The sequence below is a fragment of the Phaenicophaeus curvirostris genome, chromosome 5, assembly GCF_032191515.1.
Source record: "Phaenicophaeus curvirostris isolate KB17595 chromosome 5, BPBGC_Pcur_1.0, whole genome shotgun sequence".
NCBI classification, from domain to species: Eukaryota; Metazoa; Chordata; class Aves; order Cuculiformes; family Cuculidae; genus Phaenicophaeus; species Phaenicophaeus curvirostris.
The window spans coordinates 9534022-9546989 of NC_091396.1; the positions used below are offsets into that span (position 1 = coordinate 9534022).

A 12968-nucleotide genomic window follows, 5' to 3' on the forward strand; every position below is an offset into this window, starting at 1 on the left:
CAGGGTACATGCTGCTGGTTGCTTAGGAATAATCTGTAAGCTTTGGTTTCCAAGCTCTTCATGTAGCAGATGGTTTCTTCATGATATGTTCTTGATGTGATGCTGGTCTGCAGTGGATATGTAAGACTGCTGCAAAATACAAGATAAATTCTTCACAGACTGTACATGCATAGAGGAGGTAAATTGGAAGTGGTTCTCATATGCATGCCGGTGTTGTACAAGAGATGAACCCAAACTTTATATGGGATATGGAATACAGCCACCGATCACTTCTCAAATGAACCAAAACCAGGACCCCTCAGCCACTGCAGGTTTCTGTAGCTCCACTGACAGACTCTGTCACTCTAGAACTGGACCCAATATCTTCACTAGCAGAAGGACAAATCCTCCTAAGAATAGACTAGATGGTGTCAGTTCCTAGGGTAAAATGGGCCAGATTTATGGTTTCTTTATTTTAAGGGGTTCACAGTACAGGGTTGTAAAATCACAGATTAGAAGGTCCCCAGGAAATTATCTGACTCCTCTCCACTGCAAGATTAAACATGTCCCTAGCTGAACTTTATCTATATTTTTTTTTGAAAAAAGTCTTGCAGTAATGGGATAATCACAGCCTCCTCAAACAATCTTCACTACCTTTCCTGTTAGGAAGTTTTACATCATCTGTACCCTAAATCTTCAGAATAGCAAAGGTTGTCTCAGGCAAGGAAAGCAGATTATTCCTTTATCCTAGCTGTTTTGCATGCTTCAAGTCCATTTTTCCTTGACCTGCTCTCCTTGAAATTAATTTAAAGTGGAGGATCATCAGCTTTTAATTGCTGAAGAATTGATGCTGAAGGGAATAGAGGAAAATAAAACTGTTAGGTATATAACCTGAACAGAGGCTGATTCAGTCATTGTCTAGTTCACTGGCATTACACAGTCCTTGCCTCTTGATGGAATATCATAACATGAAGTTATCATAAAACTTCTCTGGCTAGCGCAGAGAAATTCTACAGAAAAAAATAGATCTTCATAGTTTAGTCACTTCATCTTGTACTTTTTAATGCACAATGATATTTGCCCCTTTGGAGTAATGGAAAAACTTGGAAAACTTGGCGTGATATTGCTGCATGCAGTGACAGGGATGCACTGGAGCCATCTACGGCCACAGGAGGTGCCACGCTGGGACGTGTCAGTCTGTATGGTGTGGGGCTGCAGGGCCCAATGCTGCTGCTGTTCATGGTGTGTAGGTAATCCCCATTGTGGTGCCCTCAAGGTTTTCCTACAGAGAAATGGAAACAGAAGGTGTCTGGTCTATCGTATTTCTCTGGTTTTATAGTAAATCACCTGGAATACAGACAGAGCTGTCTGCAGGAAGTACCAATAGAGAAGAGTAAGGCAGCTGAGTACTACTGCGGTTCCTGTGATTGCTGGGTTTTGGGTGTAAACTGTTTTTATGCACTTTACCATCAGTGAGGTGTTGCTCACACTACAAGTCACTTGAACCATAATAGTTAGGTTATATACAGTCTGTATGAACCAAACAGGACTTGTCCCTTTTGAAGTCTTCTGTCCTCTGATGAAGGACAAATGGAAGATGACCATGACACCAACTGTTGGTGCTGGTGCTGGGCCACCACAGGTTAAGTCTTTGCAGGAACTGTTCTTTAAAATGTTTTGAAGCCTCCTCAAAGCCATATGTAAATACACACACACATACACACACACTAAACCAGCCCTATCAATTAATCCTCTAACAAAAGTGATTAGGAACTTCACTCAGTCCTTTGAAAGAGTGCAGAAATCCCCCGCTACATAACCTACACAATTTTAAGCAAACATTGATAAGCAGACTTCATCCAGGAATTCAGAGGAAAGTTATTCTCATTATAAAATGTGTTGCACCTCAGTGCCTTTCTAAGCAAATAACTGAGGGGTGATTACTTGAGTAAGTGAGAACACGCAGAATTCTAGTCTTTTTTATTTTCAGGAGCTGTATCAGGGGATGGAATTTAATGGCTTTTGAAGATGAAGAAATATTTCTTGACCTTTATGTATTTGGTCTTTCATCCAGGCTACTCTGCAGCCTGGAAAGGTCAATTTACATCAGATTATGATGAAGTGGCTGGTAACTGATCAGAATATCTACTCTGATATTACCACTGAAAGAAGCTTCACAGTTAATAATATTATGACCGCTTAAAAAGGATGACTATTCCCATGTGTGCCAGCAGAAGTCATTGTGCAAGCTATACGTGCTCGCATCTTTTCCTTGTACCCAAGTGGAGCATCTTCAGATGTTGGTCTGTCCCGGATTAATTTTAATTTTTTTTTGCTGGCCTGAGATTATTCCTTACTTGTGACAGACAGGTTTATAAGGGAGAAATGCTACTTTTCAAGAATAATTGTTTTCAATAGAGTTTGACCAGAATATCCCAAGGCTAGCCTGGGCTGAGCTGGGTTGCATACTGAGTTCTTCTAAGGCCCTGTGGGTGGAAAGAACCTATATCAAACTCAAGTTTCTTCCACCTATGCTATCTCCAAAAGAGTCTCAAGAACTATTTCTCTCGTACTTGTCCCTTCCAGACCACAGTAAGTTCTCTTTGCTTTCCACAGAGAGGGCAATCAGAACTAGAAGCAAATGAATGTTTCTGGCTGGCAATATAGTATTGGCAGTAATTTACAGGATGGTTTTTACAGTTATTTGCTTCAGTACCATTTTCTGGATATAAAGCCATTGTGGCAGCAATAGAACTTGATTTGATTTTTTTTTTCCACTGTAAATGAAAGTCGTCGTGACCAAGTCCATTTTTTTTTCTCCAATGCAACCTCCTTATCAATGCAATCCTGCTATTGGCTGTGACAATTCATTCACAGATTACAGACAGGTTGCATGAGTAACTGTGTCCTCTTTTCAAGTATGAAATGAGTAACTATATAAGATGGTTTTCATGCCTGTTGTGGCAAGTTTCATGTGTGGAAACAGTGTGACAACGTGTCTGGATGTGAAGCAGCACCATATTTACGGTTTTCTACTTTGGTCTGCTTTTTCCAACTTGCTGAGTAATTTACCCACCCCAAAAAGAAGAGAACTTCTGTAGAGAGCTTGCTCCCAGTGCAGGCCAGAGTTACACTGCTTGTTTCTGTTCTTGCTCTTAGTTGGGACCAAATGCAGTTCTGCTCTGGTCTGTCTCCTCGCCCTGTCTGTGCAGGGACCAATCTCAGGGCAAGGTTACGCAATGGCTGAGTAAAACAAGCGTTTTCTTAGGAGTTTGAGATAATAATAGTGCTTGTTAAATTAGGTTATGTGCAAAAAGGAAAAAAAAGAAGAATTTTCTAATGTTGTGTGTGTACATTTCAAGTGAGCGAATTTTGCATTGTGGCTGAGAAAACAATCAGATATGTCCTTGCTCCTGCAGGAAGGTCAAACTAGATGACCTGCAAAGGTCCCTTACAACCCAAAGCATTGTATTATTCTAAATGCAGGCTAAATACTAAAGGAATTAGTTTAGCCTATATCAAACAAAGGGCTGCTTTGTTTTAGCTTTGTAAATTACATTGAATTGATAATAAGCTTTTTTGTCCTCTGCAGTGCCACTTCTGTCATTGTCAGGGTTGTGCATGAGAAATGTTTGTTTTCAATTCCACTAAGGTGCCTATCAGCCCTGAGCTAATTGATAAGTCACGTTCTCTTACTGTTGCGCTGTTCCTGCCTTTGATGAGTTCCTGTGTGCAGTTTATATTTTGTCTCTGTTTGGTACAAAATCAGATGTGAAAACTCAGTGATGCAAACTGTGCAAATGAAATAACCTTGAAATGAGGTTTATAAAGAAGGACTCACAGCCTCCCTTGTTGCTATGGTTACTTGCAGCCGGTCCCCAAGTCAGAACGGCTCCATCATCAGCAATGGATCCGGAAAGGCCAGCTCCAGTCGGAGCTCCCTCCAGAAAGTAATGGCACCACAAAAAGTGACAAAAGATGAAGCAAGGAAAAGAAACGGTGAGAAGTGCTTCTTGATGAATGCTGCTTGCGGTCGCCCCTGTAGCCATACCCACGCAGTCACTAGCTATGTTGAAATCATCTTCCTATACCTTCAGCAGCACGTAGGCATTTTCTGCTTGCAACTGGCTTGTGTTTTTAATTTCTTTCCCTTTACTGCTATAGCTGTTTCTCAGCCTCACACAAAACAGAATGATGTTTGCTGTTTGTGTGGGCCTGGGCAAGTTTTTCTTCCTTTTTAGGTTTTTTTTTTTTTCCTCTTTAAGTACCAGTAAACTTATGAAGACATGATGCTGTATGGTAGGTGGACAGGTTTTACATCTCTTTTTTTTTTCCCCCGAATAGAGCCCTGAGATGTTAATTTCCATTACTGTTGTTACTGAGCTGCCCCAGATCTGATTTAGATGAATTAATTATGTAAAAATTAATCTGAGAAAGTGTGAGACGTCTAGAGCTTTAATTTCCATCTCTTTATCATCCTCATCCTACTGTTTTTTTCTTAACACTTAGTGACAGCTTTTCCTGATACACCTAGGATGTTACAGTTGATGTTTGTTGCCAGCCCTTGGTTGATGGTAGTGACCTTGTGACCTGAGTATGAGGAACATTAGACGAGAGTAGATGGCAATCCCCTTTCTTCCTTGCTTTTATCTATCTCTTTGCTTATTTCTCCTGAGATATAGCTTTGCTTCCATAACTACATTTTCTGTATGAATAGATAACACTGTGGCTGGAACAATTGATCATTTCCCTCTAAAGGGAGGGAATTAATCTGGATGTAGTCTCATTAGATTGTGCCATGAATACAAGCCACTTATTCTTTGGTAAAAATGTAAGTGTGGGAAGGAGGACTTGGATAAAGAGAAAATCCTAGTGTAGATATCTTCTCCTTTATCCAAGGAATCAATTCAGTAACCACTGTGGAGGTGATCCTGGTATCAAATAATATCATCCCTTGATGACTGTTATGCCTAATACTAAAGTAATGCAAAGGCTTTTCTGGGTTAGCAGGAATACAGTGTGATACAGAGACAGCCTTTGCTCTGCACAGCAAAATCATATGGTGTTTTTTAAGTGCCCTCTTGTTCTTTCCATTCATGTACTATACAACATTTCATCTCGTGGGGACTGTGTCACTGGTACCACTGTAGTGCTGTTTTTAAATCATTTCACTGAGGTTTATGCGCTTTTGCAAATTCACACATAAAGAAGTGAAGTTGTTAATTTTCTTTCATTGTAATTTTCTTTTATTGTGTGTTTGTCACCTGCGCTGTCTTCCTTTGACAGACCTGAGACTTTACTGATTGCTCCAGACCTGTAATAATAAGTATTCTGACTGATCTTTCTTGGAGGTCTTTTTTTTTTTTTTTTAACTATAGACAGCGTAACAATATTCATTGTTCTAAGTTTCAAGGGTTGTAATTATTTTTTTCACTGTTTCAAATGCAGCTGATTTTACAAAACACCAAGAAGTGTGGTTTTCAGTGTTGAAAGTTATTTATGCTGGTTTTTAATCCTCTACCCAGGAAAGTCAATATTTAAAACCAGCGTCAGGTGAAGTTTATACATGTAGGCAAAAAAAAATTAGTGAAGGGCTTTTTTTTTATTTTCTTAGGTTTTAAACCTTCAAAGAAAATTGGTAAGAACTTCCAGTTTCTTTGTTAAAAGACTGACTAACTTCTAACATCTTCTATGTGCATCTCTAGTATATCCACGTGCTACTTAAATTAATATTTCAATGTAGTATAAGGGAATACTGACCCTTTATTTTAACTCTTAATTTCATTATTATTCTATCTTCAACTTTGATAACAATAACTAGGCACTTTTCAAATTATGTGGAAAACTAATAACTACTTTATTTAAATGTTTATTTTACCTTCTCTCATCTGTCTTCTGAATAAAAGCCTGAATAACATTGTTATTTAATATGGTCAAGGTGCTCCTTGTTGAGATCAGCAAAGAAGCTAAATGATTTCTAGGTGAACATCTTTCATGTATAATCCATTCAAAGCGTGCTTACTTGTCATTTGTTCTTACCACATGCTGACAGCAATATCTTTAACTTCTGTAGCAGAAAGGAAAAGCTGGGTTTGCCTGTTCAAAAAATAATGGTATACAGTATGTACGAAGTATGAAATAGATGAGCTGTTTCCATCTGACTGTTCTGGTTTTGGAGGAACCTGTGCATGAAACACCTTTTCTGCAGAGCTCTCCTGGTAGAGACTTCAGCTACTTCTGGAGGACCTTCCATCACTCAACTGCCATGGCCCTGCAAAGGGTGGCCTGGTAGTTTCCAGGCACAGATATGATGAGGAATAAATATGTTCTTCCCTAATAAAGAGATGAGGACTTTTTAGCTGTAAGCATGTTTTTTTATAATATGCTTAACAGTGTTTCCTGGCACAACCCTTTCAGAACAGCTTCAGAGATAGAAGATGTGGCCACGGGAAATTCAATGGCCTCCAACTTATCCAGGATTATGGAGCTGGCTCCACATTTATTTTTAGATGCATATGCAGATGTGGTTTTGACTTTTGAGTTGTTTGATCCTATTGAAATTGAAATGAAAAAAAAAATCAAGGCACCTATTACTTTTCATCACAGAGCTTATGCTTTGTTCCCCAGCCCTATGATTACAAACACTGCTATCTCAGGTATTTTGTTCTTTTCGCAGGGTTTTATTTTTATCCAGTATGATTAGCATCAATAGAATATGTTGGCTGTTTTTCCTTTCAGTTTAAGAAAGAAGCTGCTTTTCTCATAGTTGTTTGTCTGAACCCGCTCCAGCTCTCTAGCCAGGCTGTAGGCTGGTTCCTTTAATGCGCATGTCAGAAAAAGAAGGAGCATATATTTTTCTCTGAAAAGCAGCATCTTAAAGCTGGAATGAATCCCTTGATGGTCACATGTTTGATTTGGGGACTCCAAGTTAGAATAGCTCATTAGTTGCTATAGTTACAGACCAATTTTAGATTCTGTTTCTTGCTGACATTTAGTTACACAGAAAAATGACAGCACTGGATGTTACCTCAGTACATAAACTCTATATGGCTTGTATCAAGATTGACTCCAAATGGCATGTGTCAGGGCTGAGAGTGAACAATGTGACTGGCTTGGACTGACAGGCTTGGCTTAAAGACCTGATGTTTTGGAGGATCAGGAGAACTCTTCAGCTCAGCCTTATTTCTAGAGAAAATACGAATAAAATATGTTTGTACTGCAATAGTGATAAACATTGGTAAGATAATTTCATTTTTTTCACTTTGTTTTTCTTGGAAAACAATTATTAGTATGTTAATAGAAAGCTTCCTTTCTAAAAGTTGGTGAGTTGTGCTTTTGTTTGCTTTTGTTTACTTTGGGCACTTAACAACAACAAAAAAAGAAATAATTAAACCTTTTTTATTTTATTTTTTTAAAGTGCCTGCATTAGAGGACTGTGAGATGAATGAATTGGCCAATGTAGGTACTGGAAATTTCTGATATGGGTTTGGAAGAATGTAGAAGAGGACAACCAGATATTAGCATTTTCACCTATTGTTTTACTGGGCATGGCATCATTCAGGGAGATGAAAATGACTAAACCCACGTGTGCTTAAAGAACTCTTAGGAGCTTACAATAATAAGTTTCCTTTCACCAGGTCCTTACAAAATCAAGGCAGTGAAAGTTACCTAGGTATTTTTTTCCAACTTTTAAGTGTTTGATCTTGCAACTTTCCCATTAGCATCTTTGGAAGGGCATGGTTGCTTGTTTGTTTTGAGAAAAATGAAAGTTTTCATTTCCTAGCAGTTCTTAATGAAGCACATGACTCTATACATGCTCCATAACTTTTGGGCTGATAACTCATATAGTTAAGCCCAGTTTTGAACCTCCTAATCACAAGAGGACACACATCATGGGTGAATATTTGCAAAGAGTCAAACTTGTGTAAGAACCCTTCCTTTCCTCTTCCTAGGAATTCCAGCTGGAACAGTTTTTCTCATCTTCCAAGCATTTGGACATTGTTTTGAAAAATAGATGTGACTTTTCAGAAATCTTCAGGCACAGGCCTCGCTCTTTTTTAAAATATAAAATTCTAAGACTGTAATTTTACTCTGTCCAGGCAGAAACTGTAATATAAATTTCTAATTATTTTTTTACCATCTGTTCCTTATAAGGATGCCTGAGAATCAGGTGTCTGCAGGAACAAAGTGCAAGGGAGGAAAACATGGCTGTATTATTGACTTAGCTAAAATGAAAGGGATTTTTGTATGTAACTCAGCCAAGTTATGGTATGGTGCCTCCTTCATTCCACAGAAGTGTGGACCACCAATTTTCACACAGTCTGATGTGGCAGCTCAGCGTGAGAGCCAGCTTTTCTGAATTTCTGAGCAGTTGTCTGTAGTGACTCAAATGAAAATGGAATATAGCAGCAGCAATTTAATCTAGTGGCAGCGAAGTAGCAGTCTGCTTTGACACAGAATTAGCTGGAGGATCTGGTGTATCCTATCAAAGATCCATAACTATTTATCTGTCTTTTCTGTCCTGGGTGGCATGAGATACAAATTAGGGTAGAAAGGACTTAATCTTGTCAAATTTCAGTCGTTTAAATTTGGCTTCCTAATCTAATCTAACTGGGTAGGCTCTCCACTAACTTCAGAGAGGGTCACAGCTAACTAGGACAGCTCTCTCTGCTCATGAGGTACTCAACTTTCTCTTTCCAGTGGGGAAGGAAACCACACAACTGCATTGGAGCATATGTGCAGAGTTGAAGTGAAATGATTCCCTTTCATGATGCCTGTGTCTCTGAAAGGCTGAGAAGAATTTATGGTGTAGAGACAGGTGTCTATTCTTTACATCGTACCTTCTCTCATCCTGAAGCATTAGTTCCATTTGTCCCAGAGTGTTAGCAGGGATCTTTAACTCTTTGCTCCCTCATGGTAAACTCCTACATTTTCTGGAGCCATTTCCTGTCATTTATCTGTGGGGGGTGTGTGTGTGCATGTAGAATTAACAAAATCCACTTGTTCAGCTAAAATCCTTTGTATTGGCACCAGTTAGTATTCTTGAGCCTCCTAGAAGTTTTAAGTGTTGATTTTGATTTTTTTATTTGTTATTCTCCAAAGATTTCAGCTTGTGTGACACAATCTAATATCTCCCCATTCTGTTTCCATTTCTCTCACTGGCTTTTTTTGTTTCTTTGTTTTTGTTTGTTTGTTTTAAATATAGACAGCACTGTACCCTGCTAGCATCTTTCTGGTGACAGTGAACCCTCTGGTTTTTCAGATTTAGCCAGTACCATTTTCTGTTGCTTTCTCCACTTGCTTTTGGTTTGTGAGAAGCAGCTAAGTGTTGTGACCTATTCTGTGAACTTCTGAGCCACATTTCTGAGCCATTTTATGTTTCTGCAAAAGCAAAAAGTGCCACTGTTCCACTGCCTCTTTCCCTGCAAACAGAGTGGGAAAACAAACAGCACCTCTGAGTTGTCCTTACTGTGAGACTGGATCCACCCTGGTACTGTATTCACAGGCATGGTAGAAGTTGCATAGAATAAGTGGAAAATACTTCGTTTGGCCTCTTTTAGGTCAGCATGGCTAATCCAGGCTGATTTTTCTGTTTGTCTAATATTTGGGTTTGGTTTTTGTTTGTTTTTTTTTTTTTTTGAATCAGTCTTTTTGATTGCTTTTCTCCTGGCAAGAAAATGTCTTAACCTATGTTGCTAGGGTGCCTGTTGCAGCAGGGCTCTGAAGGAACTGGGATCTGCAGGTGGTTGCACAATTAAATATCTCTTAATTCATGTCTATCTCCCCATCCGGATGAGCTTTACTCTGCTGCTTAATTGAGTCTGACAGCAGTTGTTATCCAAGCGATAGTGCAAATAGCGTGTAGAAGTTCATGCCATCAGATCCAGTAGCTGTCTGGGTGGTCGTGATCTTTCACTAACATGTCAGCATTGAAGACGAAAAATGCACAGTTTTGGTGTTCAAACAGAAAGCTATCTCTGTAAAGATTTTTAGAACTCATAGAACACTACTCTCTTAAAGAAGTGGCTTCATTTGTAGGTTCACATGCCTTCACTGTTGTCTTTGTGTAGTCATCATCCTTGTCAGTTAAATGATTTTCTAAAATTATTGAACGTGCCTAGGATGGTATTACAGAAGTGCCAGCTAAGAAAAGGGGCTGATGGATTTTCTACAAACATTATAACATACGTGGTCTTGTTTGGAAAGACTTTGATATTTAAATAGAGAAGACGTAATATAGAGAGATATCCTTGCTTCTGCTTATAAGGACAAGACACATTCATAGAAAGTGAAAGAAGCAAGCAGCTAGTAGAGAAATAGAGACCCCATGTATACAGTTTCATAATAAAACTGCAAATACTGGTTTAGGGATCTCAAACGACCTGCTTAAGTAACTCCTGTTTCAGGATCTCAGGCAAACCCAGGACTGTAACACCTGAGACGTGTGACCTGGCATTCAGCAGACTTTGCATATGAGAAAATAATATCCAGGAGAAAACACGAACTGCTTCCTTTCATCTGCAAACTGTCTGCTTCTCTGAAAATATACTTGTGCTGTTCATGGAAGGCTTAGAATTGCACTGCCTCACACTTGGGTGTCTTTTGGAAAGGGGGTATGTGTGTACACAAGTATGGTTTCTGTTACACTACAGAATACTACTGGTATTTTACTTACATGCTCCTAAACTTCTTCAGAATCATATGTTTCTGTACTGCTAAGAACTCTTGTTCATACCTTTCTGGAGATCATCAGCTGACAAGCTGAATGATTTAAATTATGTAGAAAATTTCCTTTACTTTTCCTATATAAAGTGATTTTCTTTAAAACGAAAATTATTTCTGCATTATAAATTTATATTTAGGAGCCAGGATTTCTGGTTGAAATGCTCATACACAGGCTCTTCCCTAAGGAGACAGTCTTTTAGATCTGTGGCTTAGTTTCCTCTTGTCAAAATTGTTGTTATCATTCAATATAATCTATTGCTCAGAAAATTCATTGCACACTATAGGTATGGTTACAATGTTTGCATTCCCTTCATACAAAAAAAAATCTTTGAAAATTTTTAGTGCTTCATTGGGTGACCTAAGAAAAGGCAGAGTGCACCTATCAGCTTGCAACTGTTCCCAGAATTTTGGCTTTACGCACTTTTCTTCATCAATGTCATTCTTTTTCTGAGAACTTCCAAAACCAGTGAAATGTTTGCTTCTGACAGGACATTGTATATCTTTGTTTCAAAGATTTGGCTGTGAGATTACCTGGTCTGCAGGTAATTTAAATTCAGTCCTTCTTTTCTCCCTTCTAATGTATTTTGATTCGGAAGAAGCGAGGGAAGATAAGGTGGAATGAAAGAGAGCGCAAGAAGAAATCTTGTGTGGTCTTCATATTGAAATCTTAGGCTGACAAAAGTATAATTTTACTTTTTAAATATATATAAACTAATTACTAAATAATAGACTATTCTACCTGTCTAACTGTTTCTTAACCATTCAGACCTATAGATCCACAGCCCTTTTTCCACTGGCTGCAGGACCAGTGGCGTGAGTGGGTAGCACCATCTGCTGGCATCACTGACTGGAAATAATGGAGATCTGCACTGAAATTGGAGGATAGCATCCCTGTAACAACTTTAATCTAACAAATTTTGTATCATAATAGCTTCAGTGATGTGGAGATAAAGTTTCAGTGATGGTCTTGCTCTTCAAAACCCAGTGCTGTGCTGATCGTCACTACAATGGGCACTCAACCTGAATAAATGATTGCTTTTGATGTAATTCAGTTGCATAAAAGTTAGGAAGAGTAATTCAATATCAATGGATCATGTGGTGTGAGATATCTAGCACAAAATGTTTCAGAGATGGGAAATAACTGTTAAGTAGGTGATTAAGTCAGATTTTTGTCCTTTTCTGATGCTGAGCTTCCGAGTCTCACTATGTGAAGACTCGATGATCCGGTGGGTCTTTTCCAACCTGGTTGTTCTGTGATTCTGTGATTCTGTTCTGTGAACACACAGACAGTGCAAGCAAGATTAAAAGAACAATGAATCCATAAAATATTGCTATGAATCTGTTTATAAACAGAAATCAAAAGCATTATGTTGAATCTGTGTTGCAAATTGTAATAAGCAACTGTGCTTATTGTGAATGACTCTAAAGAATCTCTGGGTGATTTTCTGAAGTGTCCCTTGCTTGCGCCACTGAGGCATTTGAGTGGGCAGGCTGGCCCAGGGCAGGGGACACGCAGCAGAAACAAATACTCCAGGACTTCTATTTTTCTCTGAGCTACTTCTGTTTTTTTTTTTTTAAAGTTTAGAGATTGCTGTGGTTTAATTGTGTTATAAACACTCGCTGTAAATTCTCTTTAAAAGCAACGAACAGGAGCAAATATTAAAATTCCCTCAGTACTTGCTTGTGGTTCACTGTCAATATGAGCTATAGCAGCAGTCCAATAACTGCAGATCACAGACTCTTTATCGCTCATTGGTGAAAAAACTGCTCTTATATATAAATGCCAGTTAATGAACAAATGCTAAGGCAGAATAGACTTTCCTATTTCTAGTCCCATTTGGCTAATATTTCCATGTCAATAGCACTACACTAGATGCAGATGTGCTCACTGATGAGAGAGCTGATACTAAGGTTCATCTTTGGTGTTCATATGTCACATCAAAAGTAGCTGTTGTCTGTGATTCCTGTTTCTCTTTATCCTGAATTTTTCTTCTTTAAATGAGTCTTTGAACCAGAGGAATTCTGTTTAATTAAGCAAAACTCTTAGTTTCTGATCCTAAATGAGGTCTTCGGAAACAACCCACGCATCTGTAGCTAGTCATGCTCTCTGTGGGTGACTGGAGATGACTGCTGAGGTCTCAGCAAGCGCAGTCCTTCTGAAACACTGAGGTGGAAATGCAGCTGTGTTTCTTGGTGCTTACTTGAAGCAGGCTACATAGGGGATGTTTGGAAGAATTGTGTTTCGCAAGTTGATGCTCAGCCAG

General features: G+C 38.8%; 1 protein-coding gene across 4 annotated transcripts in view; it reads left to right on the forward strand.

Moving 5' to 3' along the window:
* The window catches only part of KIAA1549L (KIAA1549 like), a 136270-nt gene that overhangs the window by 90450 nt on the left and 32852 nt on the right, over positions 1 to 12968 (forward strand). For all 4 annotated transcript variants that reach the window (XM_069857502.1, XM_069857500.1, XM_069857501.1 and 1 more), the window contains exon 13: positions 3851 to 3978. In XM_069857502.1, the coding sequence (XP_069713603.1) occupies positions 3851 to 3978 (128 nt within the window). The remainder of the gene's footprint in view (positions 1 to 3850; positions 3979 to 12968) is intronic.